The following is a 23378-nucleotide window of genomic DNA, read 5'->3' on the forward strand; positions in this document are numbered from 1 at the left end:
GTATGTAGTATTATTTGTATGGTTAGTGCTGTCACCATAGTCTGTTATACACTGAGTGTACAAAACATTAGGAACACCTGCTCTTTCCATGACATAGACTGACCAGGTGAATCCAGGTGAAAGCTATGATCCCTTATTGATGTCACTTGTTAAATCCACTTCAATCAGTGTAGATGAAGGGGAGGAGACAAGTTAAAGAAGGATCTTTAAGCCTTGAGACAATTGAGACATGAATTGTGTATGTGTGCCATTCAGAGGGTGAATGGGCAAAACAAAATATTTAAGTGCCTTTGAACGGGGTATGGTAGTAGGTGCCAGGCGTACCGGTTTGAGTATGTCAAGAACTGCAACGCTGCTGGGTTTTTCACACTCAACAGTTTCCCGTGTGTATCAAGAATGATCCACCACCCAAAGGACATCCAGCTAACTTGACACAACTGGGAAGCATTGGAGTCAACATGGGCCAGCATCCCTGTGGAACACTTTCGACACCTTGTAGAGTCCATGCCCCGACGAATTGAGGCTGTTCTGAGGGCAAAAGGGGGTGCATCTCAATATTAGAAAGGTGTTTGTGCACTCAGTGTATCTTCTTGTTCTCTTTTGTGTAGGCCTATCTCAATGTTTTGCATTGGTCACTGTGATGCTGAGTGGGACAGTGTGGCAGAGTGGGTCCTGGTGGTGTGAACTCCTGTAATCTCTCCCTAGCTCGCTCTCTCTCTCTCTCTCTCTCAGCATCTGCAGGCCTAGGGGCCATTTGCAGTTCTGACCACTCTGACACACACACACACACTTGTTTCCCTCACGCTTTGAAGTTTGTAGAGCCAGATGGATAGCCTCTTATTGATCTCAGAGATTAGGTGTTCTGATTCTGTATTTTGTGAAATTATTATTATTCAAGCCATCAGATGAAAATCATGCGAAATATAGTAGATACTGTATTTGTTTCCATAAGAAGTATGTTTTTTGTGCATTACTGATAATCATAGGCTAATCAAATGAACATTCAGAGGTAGCTAGGCTCTATAATTAGTTATAGTGCAGTGAAGTGATGGATGGGCAGATATGAAGCCACAGGTGTGTTCGGTGGCTTGCTCGACTAAGATTACATCATAGTCTACAAGGCTACAACTCACCTGTGCACTATGCAGTGATTTAACTTTCACCCCAAAACATGCGGCAACAAAATCAAGTCAACATCTTAATAAAAAGGTTGCAGCAGCAGTATTTCATAAATATACAATATCTAAATGAAATATCGATAGTGCACGGCGGGTTGTCCGTATCAAGACATGCGCGTGCCTACGCATAGCTCAGAACGCCCACTATGCGGCAATTGAAAAGGCGATTGGCTGCTAAAGATAACGGTACCTCCGGTTATTTCGTGATTGGTCGAGGGTGACTTGAACATTACGTTATGCCTATTCTACGAATACACTGGGAGCTTCTGAAAAGGAAGACGTAATGGTGTGATTCCTTGTGTCCTTGCAATGGTCATCATTCTAATATTACACGACAAATTCCACAACCGGGAGTCAGAATGAAGGTATGGTAGGCCTATTGCAATGTCAATGTATCTATGTTGTGAAATTTTGTACAGCCGGCTTGCATTCGATCTATATTACAACTTTGAAATCCGGTGCGTCGACAAATAGTAACAAAATGTCAATTTGGCATCCAGTCAAACCTATTAATTGTTATGCAATTACAATACATTCATTATGTTGTTTGTCTGTTTGCTTTAAAGGGTTTCAAACTCTGATTTTACGGATACATGTATAAGGTGAGTGACAGTAGTGTTTTTGCCGGTTGGAATATCTTCTCAGGGCTGAAATGTTTATATTGCGTTGTATTTACAATGGCATGGATACAGTAAATGTTGATGGTCACGAGCTCTTTCTGACCCTCAGTCTGACACTAGTTTGCATCTCCCTCGCAGTGAACTGTATACCACAGTGCAATGTCCATTCATTTCCCCATCGTTAATCTGCCGAATGAGAACAGTATACTGCAGTCAATGAGTGATGGAATATTTTGAGATGTCTGGTCTATTGATAATCACCATCCCTAGTATTTGGACTCACTAATCACTGACCAGGAGTGCTAGAACAGGCGAGAACAACAACAATGGTGGAGGTGATGGTGATGATGATGAAGAGGAGGGTGAGGATGGATGATTATGATAAATTACCCCCTTGCATTTTTTTCAGTGTGAGTATCCAAAGTATGGGAAAGTTGTTTACCTAATTTTAATTAACAAAGCCTAACCCTTTAAGTCCTGTTTCTTGCAACACTGTAGTAATGAGTATCAGAGTGTAGAATTGTGTTTATAGTAGGTGATAGATAAGATCTTCTAAATTGAGCAATTATTTCCACTGGCAATGTTTGGCTCCGATCCAGCATATCAGTGTTATGTTGTACAGCAGGCAGTAGTCTTTCAAATTGCTATAGTATCACAAGGTGCCATGCAAAGTCAACATAAGGAGTCTCTCCCCACCCCGTGTAGAGAGCTAAATACTTTGCAGTGAAGACATATCTTCCTTGATTTTGCAATGAAGGAACACATTTATATCAGATAATTGTGGATACATACAGTGCATTCAGAAAGTATTCAGATCCCTTCACTTTTTCCAAATGTTATGTTACAGCCTTATTCTAAAATGGATTAAATTAATTTGTTCCTCATCAATCTATATACCGCACCCCATAATGACAAAGCAAAAACAGGTTATTTGAATTTTTTGCAAATGTATTACAAATAAAAAACAGAAATACTGTATTTACATAAGTATTCAAACCCTTTGCGATGAGACTTGATATTGAGCTCAGGTGCATCCTGTTTCTGTTGATCATCCTTGAGATGTTTCTACAACTTGATTGGAGTCCACCTGTGGTAAATTCAATTGATTGGACATAATTTGGAAAGGCACACACATGTCTATATAAGGTCCCACAGTTGACAGTGCATGTCAGAGCAAAAACCAAGCCATGAGGTTGAAGGAATTGTCCGTAGAGCTCCAAGACAGGATTGTTGTCGAGGCACAGATCTGGTGAAGGGTACCAAAAAATGTCTGCAGCATTGAAAGGCCCCAAGAACACAGTGGCCTCCATCATTCTTAAATGGAAGAAGTTTGGAACCACCAAGACTCTTCCTAGAGCTGGCCGCCCGACCAAACTGAGCAATCGGGGGAGAAGGGCCTTGGTCAGGGAGGTGACCAAGAACCCGATGGTCACGCTGACAGAGCTCCAGAGTTCCTCTGTGGAGACGGGAGAACCTTCCAGAAGGACATCCATCTCTGCAGCACTCCACCAATCAGGCCTTAATGGTAGAGTGGCCAGACGGAAGCCACTCCTCAGTAAAAGGCACATGACAGCCTGCTTGGAGTTTGCCAAAAGGCACCTAAAGGACTCTCAGACCATGTCTCAGACCATGTTTCTGGAGGAAACCTGGCACCATCCCTTCAGTGAAGCATGGTGATGGCAGCATCATGCTGTGGGGATGTTTTTCAGTGGCAGGGACTGGGAGACTAGTCAGGATCGAGGGGAAAGATGAACGGAGCAAAGTACAGAGTGATCCTTGTTGAAAACCTGCTTCAGAGCGCTCAAGACCTCAGACTGGGGCGAAGGTTCACCTTCCAACAGGACAATGGCCCTAAGCACACAGCCAAGACACCGCAGGAGTGGCTTCGGGACAAGTCTCTGAATGTCCTTGAATGGCCCAGCTAGAGCCCGGACTTGAACCCGATCGAACATCTCTGGAGAGACCTGAAAATAGCTGTGCAGCGACGCTCCTCATCCAACCTGACAGAGCTTGAGAAGATCTGTAGAAAATAAATGGGAGAAACTCCCCAAATACAGGTGTGCCAAGCTTTTAGCGTCATACCCGAGAAGACTCTAGGCTGTAATCGCTGCCAAAGGTGCTTCAACAAAGTACTGAGTAAAGGGTCTGAATACTTATGTAAATGTAATATTTCAGGGGGGGGGTTTGTATACATTTGCAAAAATGTCTTACAACCTGTTTTTGCTTTGTCATTATGGGGTATTGTGTGTAGATTGATGAGGGGAAAAAAACTATTTAATCAATTTTAGAATAAGGCTGTAACGTATGTTTGTGTAACATCTATATCTTCAAGTTCTCAATATTGTCCTTTATCTGCTTCCCTAGTCTTTGAATAGTGATGTATTTTAGGGGCCTAAATCAGTTTGTTGTCTCAGTGCAGGTGAAAGGTCATCTGGTCTCTGTCTGATCATGACAAACAATCATCTGCCCCAGAGAGATGGCTGTGATGTTTTATTGACTAATCTAGTTTATATTGAAAAGCAGCTTTTCAGCTCATGAGAAATGGAGGATGATAGCTGTAATACATTTAGAAACACACATTAAACATTTTTGTTGCAGTCAGTGTATCATATGTTTTTAATCTAATTCATTGATACTGCATTGTCATAAGGATTCTGTTATTCGACATGACTTCTCTTGAGTTCCACTGATTTGTCAATCATGGGTAGTTGTTAGAGACAGGTCTGTTGCTCATTGGGGCATATTGTTTTGTTGTGCAAGAGAATTCACTCAGGATAGGTTGACTGGCATGACCCAGTTCTGAATTCTAAAATGGATTTGGAACTCTGAGATTAGGAGCTATGGTCTGTTGTAATTAAATGTGATAGAGACTCAGAAAGGTAGCAGTTTCCCTGGCGGTCATTATTAAATATGCCAGTCATATTTTAATCTCAGGATTATCTCCTGAGCAGACACACCATTTTGGTTTTATTGCCTGCAACCCAAAGTCCAAATCACTCTTTTTTATTAGTAGGAGCTGTCCTCTTCCACCCCGAAGGTAAGGCTTTAAAGGTACACATTTATGATGCACAGGAAATTCGCGCCATCAGTTATCATTGACATGTTTGAATGCAGTCTTTTGAATAGCACATATTCATACATTGTGATTAGCTGTGCCTTCCCTGACAAAAGCAGCAAGAGATTGATTGAATCAGCTAGATTTTTCCGTCAGTCTTACTTCCTGATCTCAATGGAGATGAAGTCTAGTGCAGGCTGCCAGCTGACTGCACGCTTCACTATGTGAATGGCATCTCCCCCTGATGGGGACGGGGAAAGAGAAGAGAGAGAGGGAAGAGAGGATAATCAAACTAAATTGATCATCAAATCACACGCAGGTGTAAACTTTACTGTGAAATGCGTATTTACGAGCCCTTTCCCAACGCAGAGTAAAAAATAAATAAATAATAGTAACACAATAAAATAACATTAACAAGGCTATATACAAGGAGCATCGGTACCGAGTCAATGTGCAGGGGTACGAGATAGTTGAGGTAATATGTACATGTCATGTAGGTAGGGGTCAAAGTGACTAGACTATCAGGATAGATAATGAACAGAGTAGCAGCAGTGTATATGAAGAGTGTGAAAGTGTGTCTATGTGTGTGTGTGTGTGTGTGTGTGTGTATATGTGTGGGTAGCCATTTGATTAACTGTTCAGCAGTCTTATGGCTTGGGGGTAGAAGTTGTTCAGGAGCCTTTTGGTCCCAGACCTGGTGCTCCAGTATCGCTTGCCATGCGGTAGCAGAGAGAACAGTCTATGACGGGTGGCTGGAGTCTTTGACAAGTTTTAGGACCTTCCTCTGACACCACCTGGTATAGAGGTCCTGGATGGCAGGGAGCTCGGTCCCAGTGATGTACTGGGCCGTACGCACTATCCTCTGTTGCGCCTTACGGTCGGATGCCAAGCAGTTTCCATACCAAACTGTGATGCAGCCAGTTAAGATGCTCTCAATGGTGCAGCTGTATAACTTTTTGAGGATCTGAGGGCCCATACCAAATCTTTTCCGTTTCCTGAGGGGGAAGAGGCGTTGTCGTGCCCTCTTCACGACCATGATAGGTCCTTAGTGATGTGGAAACCGAGGAACTTGAAGCTCTAGACCCGGTCCACTACAGCCCCGACGATGTGAATTAGGGCGTGCTCGGCCCTCCGTTTCCTGTAGTCCACAATCAGCTCCTTTGTCTTGCTGACGTTGTAGGAAAGGTTGTTGTCCTAGCACCACACTGCCAGGTCTCTGACCTCCTTCCTATAGGCAGTTTCAATGTTGTCGGTGATCAGCCCTAACACCATTGAGACGTGTGATGGTATTGGAGTCGTGTGTGGATAAGTGGCTGGAAGCGTGAAGGCTAGGGACACTGGGACAGGGTCTATTGTTTTGGTGGGGCGGCAGGTAGGCTAGCGGTTAAATGCATTGGGCCCAAGAGTGTTGGGCCAGTAACCAAAGGTCGCTGGTTTGAGTCCCCTAGGTGAAAAATCTGTTGATGTGCCCTCGAGCAAGGCACTTAACCCTAATTGTGCCTGTAATTCCCTCTGGATAAGAGTGTCTGCTAAATGGCAAAATACATTTAATGGTGTGTCAACAGTAATATCTGTAATTATTGTCACAGTTTGTCTACGTTGTCTGGTCTTTGTTCTTTACAAAATGTCTTAAGCCCTATTTATACCTGGTTCTAACATGCATCAATTGTCCTGATCTTGTCCACATTCTGATTGTGCTCACATTTTCAGACAGGTGTTCCGATTAAAAAACGCAGGAGGTAGTCAGGCACGCATTGTGTATGGATATCTTACAAGTGTAGACGGATCTGGACAGTGAAACCATTTAAATCATAATTATCCCGCCTACTTAAATCATTGACAGGTGGCACCATTGACTTATGGCATCAATGTCTTAAAATAAATACATAAATATGATTTTGAAAGTATAGCTGTTAAATAATTGGCATACAGTGAGGGACCAGGAAATCTGGTCACAATGCGGACAAAGTAGATAGATATGAGACATCTTAATACCATGTGTAGACATATTTCTGAAAATGTGGGCACAATTAGAATGTGGACAAGATCAGGACAAAGAACGCATGTTAGTGCCATGTATAAACAAGGCTTTGCACTATAGTCTGCCAAAAATAATGATAGAAGTCAAAGTTCAAAAACTTCTAAAAAAGCACAGCGCTCCTCAGCAGGTCCAGCGCATCAGCAGATTGACTGTTTGCTTCACTGTCAAAATGTCTGATATGACAAGTACAAGTTAGGGGCCCTAATCCCCTTTTCAGATAAAACTGCCTACAACCAGGCGTGTTATAGTAAGACTTAATCTTTAATCTTCATGTAGATGAGATATTAATAAGCGCAAAGAAGTGTATATACTGGTAACAGAGTAGTGCATTTTACTGTAACTCTTGTTTGCAGTTATCGGTTGTATGCTTTGTCGGTCCCTCCCTTCAGAGCTTACTGGGTGCTAATTGAGGTGACAGGGGAAAGCTCTTCCTCTGGCGCTGCGCCAGATACGAGTGATTTCATGACCAGACCACAGTGCCACCTCCTGCTAAATCTAGCAGAAGAGAGTAGGAAGGGTGTAGTAATGGCCCACTGAGTAACTGTCCAAAGGGAGAGGGAGCATCTGAGTCATGGTGGATCTTTTACCACTCTTTCTGTGTGCCTGGTTTATGCCCCATTGCCTGCTTGAAGGTCGGATGTACGAGTAGGACACTCATCTTTTCCCATTGACTGCAATGTATTGAGAAAAACGTCAACCCTGTGACAATCATCTTTTCGCATTGATTACAATGTATTCAGAAAAACATCAGCTCCTGTGACAATTTACCTTCATTCAAAAACATGCCAGGATGACGTTTTCTTATATTATGTTTCACAACCAGCTTATTGCTGTAGTGTATTTCTGGGAAGACCATCTCAGTGCAGTCAGTTCCAGATATAGCATTTAGCTCCTGGATTATGTAACTGCAGGCTGGCTAAGCAGGCAGGCGAAGAGAGGTGAGATGTTGTGGCAGGTCATGGCTGAGCAGAACTTCATTTGTGGACAGCAGCGGCCTCATCTCGTAAAATATAGCCTACACTCACTGTCTCCTCTACTGAACTCAGACAGAGCCACATACTGTATGCTCATGTCAGCTATTGATTCCCCAGACCCTGTAACAGGAGACATATTCTCTCCCTGCCCTCTTCCACTCCTCCCCTCTTCAGTATGCTCCAAGGAGCTGCGCCGGGGAACACGCCATTTCGGGTCTCAGGCTCTGGAGTGGACAGTCTTGCAGTCAGTAAACATTGATCAGGCAAACATGTCACATCCATTGTATGGTCCTTTTATGGACCACATGAATATCGCTAAGTGCACCTACTCTACTAGGTCATAAGGCTGCCATATCTGAGAAATTACCCCACTGCTCCCATATTAACCATTCAAGTTAACATAGAGAGGATGTTTTCAATGAGAACCATAGCATACTCTCATCAGGGGATTTGATGACTATAGCGTTGAGTGGGACCAGGCATTCCTACTTCAGTGTTGTTATTCAATAGGTAATGGACAGAAACTTAAAGTGGCAATCTGCAGTTGTTACATCCATTTTTGGACTTATAAATTAATGATGTGATACTATACGCATTGAGTCTAGAAAAATATAACTTAGAAATGCCCCATGAGCTTAGTTCAACTGTCGAACCCCATCAGAACCGAAAATAAGCTGGTTTTAAACAAAGTAAATGTAAGCAAACACTATATAGTAGGGGTATTCAACTCTTACCCTACGAGGTCCAGAGCCTGCTGGTTCTCTGTTCTACCTGATAATTTATTGCACACACCTGGTGTCCCAGGTCTAAATCAGTCCCTGATTAGAGGGGAACAATGAAAAACTGCAGTGGAACTGGCTTTGAGGTCCAGAGTTGTGTTTGAGGGTTATAAAACCTCAAAACATGGTTAAAACTATAATTTTGATATCATGGATGGGTCAGGCCTTGCATCCATAGCACAAAACTAAAACGGAAGGTCAGATAAAGGATTGTTTGCCTAGAACACAAATGGGGCGCGTCAACTAAAGGTGTTAACCCTCCACATCTCTCAAGACAACTGGAGCACTGGGCCAGCTACTCTTAAATAGCACCTGGGACAGCACAGGTGAAACACCTTCCCACTAACGAGATGACAAACCAGCACAGGTGTAACACATACTGACTAATGAGGTGACACCAATCGGATCACCCCACATGCTAACGTCTAATCTCAAAATATAAATGGAAAAAACTAAGCCTGTAACAGCAGCAGCAACACAGGTAGTCTACTAGACTCTAACTAACCACCATATACTAAAACGTTTCTTGTAGTTGTCCACCAGGTTATCACACATCTAAGGAGGGATTTTGTCCCACTCCTCTTTGCAGATCTTCTCCAAGTCATTAAGGTTTCGAGGCTGAGGTTTGGCAACTCAAACCTTCAGCTCCCTCCACAGATTTTCTATGGGATTAAGGTCTGGAGACTGGCTAGGCCTCTCCAGGACCTTAATGTGCTTCTTCTTGAGCCACTCCTCTGTTGCCTTGGCCGTGTGTTTTGGGTCATTGTCATGCTGGAATACCCATCCACGACCTATTTTCAATGACCTAGCTGAGGGAAGGAGGTTCTCTCCCAAGATTTGACGGTACACGGCCCCGTCCATCGTCCCTTTGATGCGGTGAAGTTGTCCTGTCCCCTTAGCAGAAAAACACCCCCAAAGCATAATGTTTCCACCTCCATGTTTGACGGTGGGGATGGTGTTCTTGGGGTCATAGGCAGCATTCCTCCTCCTCCAAACATGACGAGTTGAGTTGATGCCAAAGAGCTCCATTTTGGTCTCATCTGCCACAACACTTTCACCCAGTTCTCCTCTGAATCATTTAGATGTTCATTGGCAAACTTCAGACGGGCATGTATATGTGCTTTCTTGAGCAGGGGGACCTTGCTGGCGCTGCAGGATTTCAGTCCTTCACGGCGTAGTGTGTTACCAATTGTTTTTTTGGTGACTATGGTCCCAGCTGCCTTGAGATCATTGACAAGATCCTCCCATGTAGTTCTGGGCTGATTCCTCACCGTTCTCATGATCATTGCAACTCCACGACATGAGATCTTGCATGGAGCCCCAGGCCGAGGGAGATTGACAGTTGTTTTGTGTTTCTTCCATTTGCAAATAATGTCACCAACTGTTGTCACCTTCTCACCAAGCTGCTTGGCGATGGTCTTGTAGCCCATTCCAGCCTTGTGTAGGTCTACAATCTTGTCCCTGACATCCTTGGAGAGCTCTTTGGTCTTGGCCATGGTGGAGAGTTTGCAATCTGATTGATTGCTTCTGTGGACAGGTGTCTTTTATACAGGTAACAAGCTGAGATTAGGAGCACTCCCTTTAAGAGTGTCACATCCATTGTATGGTCCTTTTATGGACCACATGAATATCGCTAAGTGCGGGATCAATACTTATTTCCCTCATTAAAATGCAAATCAATTTATACAATTTTTGACATGCGTTTTTCTGGATTTTTTTGTTGTTATTCTGTCTCTCACTGTTCAAATAAACCTACCATTGAAATTATAGACTGATCATTTCTTTGTCAGTGGGCAAATGTACAAAATAAGCAGGGGATCAAATACTTTTTTCCCTCACTGTATATAGAGCTAGCTAACTAGCAGATGGGTGCCCTTTTTTCATTTTGAGCACCTGCACCATGAAAGGTCTGTGCACGGCCCTGATTTGCAGTCCACATTCACTGTCTTTTTTGTGTGTCTTTCACTCTGTTACTTTTGGATTTATTAAGTTCCTTCCTCTGAAGCTCTATAGGCTGTATAACATCCACCTCTGCACCGCCACACATTGTTCACAGGCCTCTGTTCTGAATATGCCAGCTGCCGTCAGGCACTGCTACACATTTTCTTTATGTGCTAGCACCACAGAGACTGTATTATAATACTTCAATGCCTTTTGTAGAGGAACTCAGGAGCTACAAAGGCATGTACAGTCGTGGTCAAAAGTTTAGAGAATGACACAAGTATTGGTCTTCACAAAGTTTGCTGCTTCAGTGTTTTTAGATATTTTTGTCAGATCTTACTATGGTATACTGAAGTATAATTACAAGCATTCCATAAGTGTCAAAGGCTTTTATTGATAATTACATTGACATTAAGAGTCAATATTTGCAGTGTTGACCCTTCTTTTTCAAGACCTCTGCATTCCGCCCTGGCATGCTGTCAATTAACTTCTGGGCCACATCCTGACTGATGGCAGCCCATTCTTGCATAATCAATGCTTGGATTTTGTCCGAATTTGTGGGTCCACCCGCCTCTTGAGGATTGACCAAGTTCTCAATGGGTTTCCTTGCAGGTAACCATGGTTAACAGAGGAAGAACAATGATTTCAAGCACCACCCTCCTTTTAAAGCTTCCAGTCTTTTATTCTAACTCAATCAGCATGACAGAGTGATCTCCAGCCTTGTCCTCGTCAACACTCTCACCTGTGTTAACGAGAGAATCACTGACATGATGTCAGCTGGTGCTTTTGTGGCAGGGCTGAAATGCAGTGGAAATGTTTTGGGGGATTAAGTTCATTTTCATGGCAAATAGGGACTTTGCTATTAATTGCAATTCATCTGATCACTCTTCATAACATTCTGGAGTACATGCAAATTGACATCATAAAAACTGAGGCAGCAGACTTTGTGAAAATAAATATTTGTGTAATTCTCAAAACGTTTGACCACGATTGTAGTTCATCAGAGGGGGGAGGTGGTTGAGCAGCTGAAGATCTCAATGAGGCATTGTGGGATTCCGGGACAAATTACAAATGACATGAGAAGTCTGAGATACCATTCCCTTAGTGATGCGACCTGCAACAAAAGTTGTACTTTTCTCTAGTATAATGTTAGAGGTGAAATTGGGGCACTGCATTGATTGCATTGTAGGCTACTATGATTTCAGTACTGCCAAAGGCATATTGTTTATGAAGCTACTGGGATGGATAATAGGACTCTAAACTATGCATTCAAACTTGGAGAAATTAATTTAAAAAGAACAGACGTGCATGCTGTGTGTGTTTGTGTCGTAGGCAGGAGCATCGTCCATGTGGGCTTCATGCTGCGGGCTGCTGAATGAGGTGATGGGCACAGGGACGGTGCGCGGGCAGCAGCCAGGGTTCGGGGCTGGGGCGGGGCCCTTCCGCTTTGCCCCCAGCGCTGGGTACTCCACATACCCCCCCACCAGCTCAGGGAGTGCAGGTCAGCTCTGCAAGGCCTGTGGACTGGCCTTCTCTGTCTTCAGGCGCAAGGTAGGTGGTGATGAGGATGATGACGATAGCGTGTAAAAAGATGATGGTGATGATGAGGAGTAGGAAGAACACTGTGCCCCTTATAAATAAACTAATACAACTCTAACTTCCATATGAAATACTCAATCATACTGGCCACACCAGGGCACCATCTTAGACTGCAGACAGGTAAATGGCAGAGTGTATCTAGGCTTTGACTGACAGTGTGGCATGCTGGGACAGCGATGAAAGCCCCTGGAAGGTTCAGCGTTCTCCCAGCTTCCAGACTCAGAATGCTCTATCAGCCCGCTCATACCTGTCGCCATGCCGATGGTAGGTTAAATCCCGGGATATATTATACCCACACGTGTGTGTGTGTGTGTGTGTGTGTGTGTGGCTCAGGTCGATATCTGTGTCAAGAAAGGAGAGGTTCTGGGGGACTAGCACAGATGATTGATGAATGGATCTGTCAGAGTGTGAATGTCCTCTTTCTGGTCCGCAGCTCATTTGCAATGCACACCAATGATATGGAAATAATTTCTGGCCATATCCCACCTTTTCTGTCTCCATTCAGACTGCCTGTCAGTCAATTCATCTGAATTTCCTCAGTAAACCGAGATAAGCTTGTAAAGGTCAGGAATAGCTGGACAATATTCCATATAGTATTATTTAGCTTGTCTGTGCCAAATGGGATAAGGTCATCGTCTTTCCTAGGACATAGTGACATCATAGGGAATGAGTCCTTGTTTTGGAAAGCTGTTGTCTGGTAGATTTGGCAGAGCCCTCTCATTAGTTGTAATTAAGAGTTCTAAAACCAGGAGAGTTAAATGACTCCATGATGCCAATAATTAATTAAATCTAGTAAGGAATTGATCAGGAGGAATGGACATGACAGGCTGATGGGATCGCCTCTCTTCTAAATGTGTGTGGTGAGTGTCTCTCTCTACAGTGCCTTGCAAAAGTATTCATCCCCCTTGGCGTTTTTCCTATTTTGTTGCTTTACAACCTGTAATTTAAATGGATTTTTATTTGGATTTCATGTAATGGACATACACAAAATAGTGAAATAAAAAAAAATCTAAAATATTAATCACAGAATAGTGGTGCGTGCATATGTATTCACCCCCTTTGCTATGAAGCCCCTAAATAATATCTGGTGCAACCAATTACCTTCAGAAGTCACATAATTACTTAAATAAAGTCCACCTGTGTGCAATCGAAGTGTCACATGATCTGTCACATGATTATATATACACCTGTTCTGAAAGGCCCCAGAGTCTGCAACACCACTAAGCAAGGGGCACCACCAAGCAAGCTGCACCATGAAGACCAAGGAGCTCTCCAAACAGGTCAGGGACAAAGTTGTGGAGAAGTATAAATCAGGTTTGGGTTATAAAAAAAATATCAGAAACTTTGAACATCCCACGGAGCACCATTAAATCCATTATAATTATTTTTTTAAGAATATGGCACCACAACAAACCTGCCAAGAGAGGGCTGCCCACCAAAACTCACGGACCAGGCAAGGAGGGCATTAATCAGAGAGGCAACAAAGAGACCTCTGTAGCTCAATTGGTAGAGCATGGCGCTTGTAACGCCAGGGTAGTGTGTTCGATCCCAGGGACCACCCATACGTAAAAACGTATGCACACATGACTGTAAGTCGCTTTGGATAAAAGCGTCTGCTAAATGGCATATTATATTATTATTATAACCCTGAAGGAGCTGCAAAGCTCCACAGCGGAGATTGGAGTATCTGTCCATAGGACCACTTTAATACATACACTCCACAGAGCTGGGCTTTACAGAAGAGTGGCCAGAAAAAAGTCATTGCTTAAAGAAAAAAATAAGCAAACACGTTTGGTGTTCGCCAAAAGACATGTGGGAGACTCCCCAAACATATGGAAGAAGGTACTCTGGTCAGATGAGACTAAAATTGAGCTTTTGGGCCATCAAGGAAAACGTTATGTCTGGCACAAACCCAACACCTCTCATCACCCCGAGAACACCATCCCCACAGTGAAGCATGGTGGTGGCAGCATCATGCTGTGGGGATGTTTTTCATCGGCAGGGACTGGGAAACTTGTCAGGAATGATGGCTGGCGCTAAATACAGGGAAATTCTTGAGGGAAACCTGTTTCAGTCTTCCAGAGATTTGAGACTGGGGCGGAGGTTCACCTTCCAGCAGGACAATGACCCTAAGCATACTGCTAATGCAACACTCGAGTGGTTTAAGGGGAAACATTTAAATGCCTTGGAATGGCCTAGTCAAAGCCCAGACCTCAATCCAATTGAGAATCTGTGGTATGACTTAAAGATTGCTGTACACCAGCGGAACCCATCCAACTTGAAGAAGCTAGAGCAGTTTTGCCTTGAACAATGGGCAATAATCCCAGTGGCTAGATGTGCCAAGCTTATGACTTGCAGCTGTAATTGCTGCAAAAGGTGGCTCTACAAAGTATTGACTTTGGGGGGGGGGTGAATAGTTATGCACGCTCAAGTTTTCAGTTTTTTTGTCTTATTTCTTTCACAAGAAAAAAAAAATTGCATCTTCAAAGTGGTTAGGCATGTTGTGTAAATCAAATGATACAAACCCCCCAAAAAAATTGTACGGCAACAAAATAGGAAAAATGCCAAGGGGGGTGAATACTTTCGTAAGCCACTGTATCTCTATATCTCGCTCTGTCTCTCTCTCGCTTTCTCTCAGCACATATGCTCGGACTGTAAGAAAAGTTTCTGCGCCCTGTGCTCGGTGCTGCAAGAGAACCTCCGCTGCTGCACCACCTGCCACCTCCTGCGCAGCACGGCCTTCCAGAGACCACAGCTCATGGCGCTGCGCGTTAAAGACCTGCGCCAGTACCTGCTGCTGCGCAACATCCCTACAGACACCTGCAGGGAGAAGGAGGACCTGGTTGAACTGGTGCTCTGCCACCAGGAAGCTGGGGAAAACACCTTGACGCAAGGAGGTGTAGAGGAAGAGGAGGAGGAAGAGGAGGAGGAGGAGGAGGAGGAGGAGGAAGAAGAGGAGGAGGAGGAGGATGCAGACACGGACAGCCTCCACTCGCTCCCCCACTCCATCCACGCCTCGCCCCCCTCAGCCGCACGACACTCCGTCTCGGAGCAGTCGTCTCTCTCCACCTCGGAACAGTCGGCTCTCTCCGCCTCTCAGGGAGACACTCCTCTCAGCCGGAGTGACAGCTCAGGGACCGCTCAGAGCCTGGTATGACTACACACACACATAACACACACACACGCATGCAAACATTCATGCACACACACACACACACACTCACAAACACAACTTGGTCCCATTCCCCATACCGTTACCATCTTCCCTGCTCTTTTGACATCTGTCCTTCTTGTATCAAAGCTAATTCATGTTAAGCTTGATAAGCACATGGCATGGATGTGGGAAACATATTTGTCAGTGTGAAGTAGAGTTGTCACAGCTAAGCATAACAATCAACAACGAGCAATTGCTACTCTAGTGAATGTAAATGGTTTATGATTGTCGACAGCCCTGCTGAAAGTAACCCCTTCGATAACCATTTAGACTAAATATAGGAGCATAAAAAGCTTACAAGCATTCTAGTAATTGCAGTATAGTTTATTGCAGTCAGGCCCTGTTCTTTGGAGCCAGTCTGATACAGTCTGGTGCTTTGTGTGTTTGACATGAATGAAGGGCTTCACTCACACAGATCATCTGCTACATTCATATTTCATACTGCACAATTTCAGTATTTTCTATGATCTGACATCCACGTGACTGACAGCTGTAAACAGCTGCTCTTACAGTGCAGCCCTGGGAGCTGCAGCCAGTCATCAACAGCCAGGGCTTAAGCCCTTCGCTTTTTTTAGGCCTGTCATGCTGTTGGTTATGTAACAACGCTCAGGCTGACTTTCGATTCCACTCAACAGCACAGCTGTAATTGAAAAGAGAGAGAAAGACAACAATACTGCTCACATCTCTGTCCGTGGGATCATTTTGGCCTAAACATCAAAATCCTCCACTCCTATTGTAATGCTTAAAAGCTAAAGGATCAAATGAGTGGCTTAGCTGGTGCCTGGTGGTAGTGCAGTTGTTCGGTTGTGGTGTTGTCAGTTGTTAGAGCTGGGCTGGGGATGCTAGCACGCCACGAACAGGCCTGCTGATGCATTATTAACACAGGTGCATACTGGCAACCTGCGGCTGATTGGTCCAGTGGAATGAACATCAGCCTCCCCCGACCCCCTATAGACCCAGCCGTCATCGTGATGTCACACCAGAAGAATGGCTTACCCCTGCACCATTAGCTAATTGCTTGTTGTGCGGTGGTCCGGTGGAGGGGAGGAGAGGAGAGAGGAGGGGATGAGTAGGCTACTCTCATGATCATTGCTGTTTTATGTCCTTTCGTCATTGCACATAAAGGGCTGAGTTAATGCAGGGCAATACGCCACAAGGTAAACACATTCTAATCAGACTCACTCTGTGTTTTTGCTGCATCCCTGCCAAGACCATTGGATTCTGGTTGCAGGCAAACTCCTAATATAGTTATCATATTCAAAGGGAATAGTTAACCAATCAGTTAAGATTAGAAGAAGCAAATGGTGCTGAATGCTAAATGTAACATGGTACCTTTAGAGGATACGCCTACAGTGAGGGAAAAAAGTATTTGATCCCCTGCTGATTTTGTACGTTTGCCCACTGACAAATAAATGATCAGTCTATCATTTTAATGGTAGGTTTATTTGAACAGTGAGAGACAGAATAACAACAACAAAATCCAGAAAAATGCATGTCAAAAATGTTATAAATTGATTTGCATTTTAATGAGGGAAATAAGTATTTGACCCCCTCTCAATCAGAAAGATTTCTGGCTCCCAGGTGTCTTTTATACAGGTAACGAGCTGAGATTAGGAGCACACTCTTAAAGGGAGTGCTCCTAATCTCAGCTTGTTACCTGTATAAAAGACACCTGTCCACAGAAGCAATCAATCAATCAGATTCCAAACTCTCCACCATGGCCAAGACCAAAGAGCTCTCCAAGGATGTCAGGGACAAGATTGTAGACCTACTGTCACAAGAATTTCTATCTCTAATTAATCAAACTTAATGCTCTGAATAATTCCCAGAGGGTGTAAGGCTCTGGTTTAATCATGAATTAAACAAAGGTCCACAACCAGCAAGAATGATCTGTATGTTTAATCATGGAGAGCTCTGCCGCCAAAAAACACATATACAGCTTTTATACTTCACACAAAGGCACTTTGCTCCGCCCACCTTTAGGAGGCCTTTAACCAGTTTCTCAGTCCCCTTCATCCTGGAATGTTTGTCTCAGCAGTTTCTAACTCACCCCCTCTGTTAGTGGGTTCATAATGATAACCCTAACACAGTTCACACAGTCATCATCAGTATTGGGGTTAACAATTTTTGTCATAATCATAATTTCTCTATCACCTACACAAGGCTGGAATGCGCTACAAGACCATCGCCAAGCAGCTTGGTGAGAAGGTGACAACAGTTGGTGCGATTATTCGCAAATGGAAGAAACACAAAAGAACTGTCAATCTCCCTTGGCCTGGGGCTCCATGCAAGATCTCACCTCGTGGAGTTGCAATGATCATGAGAACGGTGAGGAATCAGCCCAGAACTACACGGGAGGATCTTGTCAATGATCTCAAGGCAGCTGGGACCATAGTCACCAAGAAAACAATTGGTAACACACTACGCCGTGAAGGACTGAAATCCTGCAGCGCCCGCAAGGTCCCCCTGCTCAAGAAAGCACATATACAGGGCCATCTGAAGTTTGCCAATGAACATCTAAATGATTCAGAGGAGAACTGGGTGAAAGTGTTGTGGTCAGATGAGACCAAAATCGAGCTCTTTGGCATCAACTCAACTCGGCGTGTTTGGAGGAGGAGGAATGCTGCCTATGACCCCAAGAACACCATCCCCACCGTCAAACATGGAGGTGGAAACATTATGTTTTGGGGGTGTTTTTCTGCTAAGGGGACAGGACAACTTCACCGCATCAAAGGGACGATGGACGGGGCCATGTACTGTCAAATCTTGGGTGAGAACCTTCCCTCAGCCAGGGCATTGTAAATTGGTCTTGGATGGGTATTCCAGCATGACAATGACCCAAAACACACAGCCAAGGCAACAAAGGAGTGGCTCAAGAAGAAGCACATTAAGGTCCTGGAGTGGCCTAGCCAGTCTCCAGACCTTAATCCCATAGAAAATCTGTGGAGGGAGCTGAAGGTTCGAGTTGCCAAACGTCAGCCTCGAAACCTTAATGACTTGGAGAAGATCTGCAAAGAGGAGTGGAACAAAATCCCTCCTTAGATGTGTGTAAACCTGGTGGCCAACTACAAGAAATGTCTGACCTCTGTGATTGCCAACAAGGGTTTTGCCACCAAGTACTAAGTCATGTTTTGCAGAGGGGTCAAATACTTATTTCCCTCATTAAAATGCAAATCAATTTATAACATTTCTGACATGCGTTTTTGTGGATGTTTTTGTTGTTATTCTGTCTCTCACTGTTCAAATAAACCTACCATTAAAATTATAGACTGATCATGCCTTTGTCAGTGGGCAAACGTACAAAATCAGCAGGGGATCAAATACTTTTTTCCCTCATACATACATACATACATACAGTGCCTTGCGAAAGTATTCACCCCCCTTGGCGTTTTTCCTTCAGACATTTTAAGAGAGACATCAAATATGAATTAGAGTTTTGAAATTTACAGCAAACTGTACTATTTTTATTTCCCTCTGATGGATGTTTAGTATGACTCAAAAGCACTGCAAGTGCATGTCTAGTGATTACAGCACCTCTGGTGGTGTTTTATAGAAGTTCTGATTTGTGGGAGAAAGGGTGAGGAGCGTCAGACAACACAAGTATTTCAAAACTGTCATATCTGCTCCAGTACTGTTTCTAAAACTGCTGTTGATCCCCTTTTGTGTTGTGTTTTGTTTCCAGGAGCATGGGGAATCTCCGACCATCCCCCTCCTTCACCTGGAACCTGCCAGTGTACCTATCATAGAGGTGAGACGACCAGCCCTTTACCTCAATCTGCCTCTGTCCTTTGTCTCCACCTCATGTATTTAACTGAAGAGAAATCACTGACCCACTCTTGTGAGAGCATTCACTTGGTCAGTTGTATTGCCTCAATGACCATGGTGTGACCAAACCTAGTTATAATTGAACTTTTTGTTTCCTGAAGTGCCTCCTCTTTTATCTCTGTAGGTCAGTCCAGTGACACAGAGGAGGATGCGGGCCTCTCTATCTGACCTGGACAATGAAGGGGACATTGAGAGCCTGTCTGTCCGGCAGCTCAAAGAGATTCTGGCCCGTAACTTTGTCAACTACTCTGGCTGCTGTGAGAAGTGGGAGCTGATAGAGCGGGTCCATCGGCTCTACAGGGAGAACGAGCTGAACAGGAAGTCCAGTAAGCACCACGTTGAATCATTTTAGCCCTCCTATACCAACTAACCTAACCTTAACTAGAACACTACTGATCCTGTTGATAACAACCTTCATAGCTTATCAATCTCCAGTTCAAACCTAGTTTGAACAATAGAGAAACTGTCCAAGTTAAAACATTTTTCTTTGATTTGGTCCAGATACACAATATTAAAGATGTATTTCTGTATTTTCTTCCAGTGGAAAATGTCAGCAACATCAACAGCATGACCGCAGGTGAGGGCATTCAATACTGTTTTGTTGGGTTGTATTGTTTATTACATGATGCACATATATTTGAGTTGTGTACAGGAAATGACTGTACAGGAAATGACTGTGTACAGGAATTGTGTACAGGAAATGACTGTGTACAGGAATTGTTCTTATACTATGTGAGAAGGAAGAATTGGAGTAAGAGCTTGTATCCTATTAGAATCACTAATGGCTGTTTTGTCACTGCCCCTTTCCTTCTGTAAATAAAGTGGTGTCATATCCTCCGCCTATCTGCAATGGTGCAGTGGAAGGTAAAGCACTGTGCATGTGTAAAGGCATGTCTAACTCCACCATTATCCCACCTGCAAAACCATCACTGTCTTGAAATACAACTCTCCATATTGATGCATGCTGAAGTCTTATTTTTCCTGTTCGATCCCGACCAGAACATTTTTCCCTGCATGGTCACATTGCTTTATTTTTTTATGTGCTTCTCATTTCCATCATATCATTGGTCCTGAAGGCTTGTCGTTCATCCTGTCGTTAATGTGATCCCTATTTACGACCCATCATTTTATTTCAGGTTGAATTACATGTATCAGTACAGGTCTTTGAGACACCCTTCATAATAATATAAAGGTCTTAAGGATGGTATAATCCCCTCCTGAGTAATACGCTATGTGCTGTTCTGAGAGAGACCACCTCATCCTGCTGTCTAACTGGCTATTTGGGCACTACATCATCATGTACAGCAGGGTTCTTCAATTCCGGTCCTGGAGGGCCGAAACACCTCTGTTTTTCATCCTCTCCTTCTAATCAGGGGCTAATTCAGACCTGGGACACCAGGTGAGTGCAATTAACTACCAGGTAGAAATAAAAAACAGAAGTGTTTCGGCCCTCCAGGACCGGAATTGAAGAACCCTGATGTACAGTATGTGAATGAGCCTAGAGAAGACAGCCATCCTCAGGCTGTGAGCTCCGTAGAGTAATACTGTTTTCTCAGGCGTTGTTTTTCTCCACAGACGGTGTGAAGGCTCAGCTGGCCTCTGATGACCACCTGTGTCGCATCTGCATGGACGCTGTGATCGACTGTGTGCTGCTGGAGTGCGGTCACATGGTCACCTGTACTAAATGTGGGATGAGGATGAGCGAGTGCCCCATCTGCAGGCAGTACGTGGTGCGGGCCGTGCACGTCTTCAAGTCTTAACTCTGCCGTGAGCGTGCATGTCAGCCAAGGATATTGAAGCTGTTGGGGAAAACCTGAGGTGTGCTTGAAAACCTGAGGTGAATGGTTTTGCAAGTTTCCAAGGACTTAATGCTGCAGCAGACGTGCACATCCTCCAGTCCAAATGACATGCAGAGCAGACAGCTTCAAACGGCCTAACTTCTACTACTGCTACTAGAACTACAAGAGCCGCACAGGAAACTGCTCTGTCTGGTCTGAACCTCCACTGGCTCCAGGTCACTGACTGACCTTCTGTCTTTAGTGTGATACACACTGAACTGTTTCAAAAATAACTCTACAATATCTTATTTTACAGTGCTTCATTTTAATTTGTTTTTTACTTTTAATAAACCATGAAGCGGAATTGGTCCCATCAGGGCCGGTATACCGAACGGGGACACAGGGCTTGTGCCCCGGGGCCCCGACCTTCCCCAACCAAATTTGTATTTATTTGGGGGTTGTGGGTCTCCTGGAGGTTGGTGGGCCCCCCAGATAGCAAAATGTGTATAATTGCAGGAAATTCGCTTTAAAACTGCAAAAGTCTCTCTCAACCTCATTGGAAAATGTGTAGAATAGCAGGAAATTTGCTTTAAAACATACTTTTTTTTGTCACAGCCTCAAGGCAAAATGTGAACAATAGCATGAGATGAGATATAAAACAGCAAATCTTTCTCTCTGACCGATAGCAAAAAGTGTAAAATTGCAGGAAATTAGCTTAAAAACTGCAACATTTCCTCTTAGCCTCATGATGAAATGTGTAGAAGACCATTTTAAAACTTGGGGGGGGGAGTGCCTTGAGGTCGGAGCCCCAGGGCTCCAAATGGAGATCATTATGATATCCCAGGGTTAGAGTCAATATGGTTTACACTCATACCACACCAGGTTATATTGTACGTATCTCCTTCAATGTTCTTTAGTATGTGCAATATTAAAAAAGAGACTTCTATGTGTGAGTGAGAAACTGTCTTTCTGTCTATAAACCAGTCTGAGAAACTCAACCAGGCTGCATGTCTCTGTGATGTTCCATTTCTACACACACACACACACACACACACACGGGGAGGGTGTTTTTGGTGCCAAACTTCATACCACAATTTATTACTGATTTCTTATTGCTGTTTCTATGCTAAGTGTCACTCCTCACTTCAGACCATGCATTGTAGATTTGAGCAGCATCCAACCCAAACTCGAAAGCATCAAACAATGTGTAAACCATCAAGCTCAGTGATTGGTTGGTTGGATTGTAGGGAAGCTCTTGAACCACATGCTATGGGTTAGTAGGGGCTTCAGTTCAAGGCTGTCCGACCCATGTTCTCCTTGCATGTGTTTAATCAGTCACAAGTGATATCACATTATGATCAATGTCTACTATGTTGATGATCTTGTTTGGCTTAGATTAGGCTCCTGTCTACTGTGGTAACATACCATACACTGTGGCTGGGTCATCCCATGCTTTACGTTCCTATGCTCTTTGTCTGCGTATCATTTATTAAAGTCTGGCATGACTGTCAATGTGTCTCTGCTACTTAGCTTAATTAAGCAATAGCATTCCATTACTTTTCCTAGGTCTTTTGTCCGCTTGTGTTGTCCATTGGCTTGGTGTTCACCTCTTGAGAAGAAGGTAACAGGTGCTAATTCCTCTGTTCTGAGCTTGTATTTAAACATGTATTTTATCATCTCATTTCAAGAGAAGAAAAGGATGCATAAACTCAAAGTCTTTTAAGTTTGTTTATACAAATACAACTTCTGTTCTCTTTCATAAAATTATATTTATTCAAATGTCTTTAAAAAAAAGTATCTACTAATGCCTGTAGATAGTTATAGAGGAAAAGCTTATTGCTGTAAAATTAATTGCATATGATATCTAATATTGTTGGTTACTGATATGTAAGCTATTGATAAATATATTTTTCCATTTGCTTTGGATGTCTTAATATACTTTATTAGCATTTATTTATATTTTAAGAGGTTGAATTGAATTCTTTTCAGAATGTAAATGCCCTTCATTTGATCAGATGAATATGACTCTCCACCAATCATAAACAGAGAGCTCACTGATCATGACATTTCACTATTAAAGTTGTTTAATAATTTTATTTTGGTGCATTTCTTGTCCTTACCTGCTAGGGGATTCAAAACCTTGTGAATATTTGTACATCACACACAGTAGCGAACACTGTCACTGTGTTTACATGTATGTTTATTATAATGCTGCCAGATCTCAAAGATGTCACTTGTAGGCAGCTATATGATGTCAGTTATAGCTATGAGCACTCAATGGAATCCTGGATCTTTGTATTTTGGAATGCTGACCTTTTTATTTTGGTAATTACAATAAAATTATTTAGTAGATTTAATAAAATACTGTATCATA

General features: G+C 43.4%; 1 protein-coding gene across 4 annotated transcripts; it reads left to right on the plus strand.

Moving 5' to 3' along the window:
- Positions 1–1415: 1415 nt before the first annotated feature.
- On the plus strand, positions 1416–23100 carry LOC121573791 (E3 ubiquitin-protein ligase RNF34). Of its 4 annotated transcripts, none has more exons than XM_041886085.2 (9): positions 1416–1543; positions 1745–1780; positions 11891–12139; positions 14826–15338; positions 19084–19149; positions 19351–19552; positions 19768–19803; positions 20049–20090; positions 20802–23100. In XM_041886085.2, exons 3-9 carry the CDS (start codon positions 11936–11938, stop codon positions 20984–20986), a joined length of 1248 nt encoding a protein of 415 aa, XP_041742019.1. In that variant the 5' UTR covers positions 1416–1543; positions 1745–1780; positions 11891–11935; the 3' UTR covers positions 20987–23100. The 4 variants fall into 4 exon arrangements, with proteins under 4 accessions (XP_041742019.1, XP_041742017.1, XP_041742021.1 ...); XM_041886083.2 differs by having other exon boundaries at positions 11921–12139; XM_041886087.2 differs by lacking the exon at positions 20049–20090 and having other exon boundaries at positions 11921–12139.
- Positions 23101–23378: the final 278 nt, after the last annotated feature.

The sequence above is a fragment of the Coregonus clupeaformis genome, chromosome 9 (genome assembly GCF_020615455.1).
Source record: "Coregonus clupeaformis isolate EN_2021a chromosome 9, ASM2061545v1, whole genome shotgun sequence".
Lineage (NCBI taxonomy): Eukaryota > Metazoa > Chordata > Actinopteri > Salmoniformes > Salmonidae > Coregonus > Coregonus clupeaformis.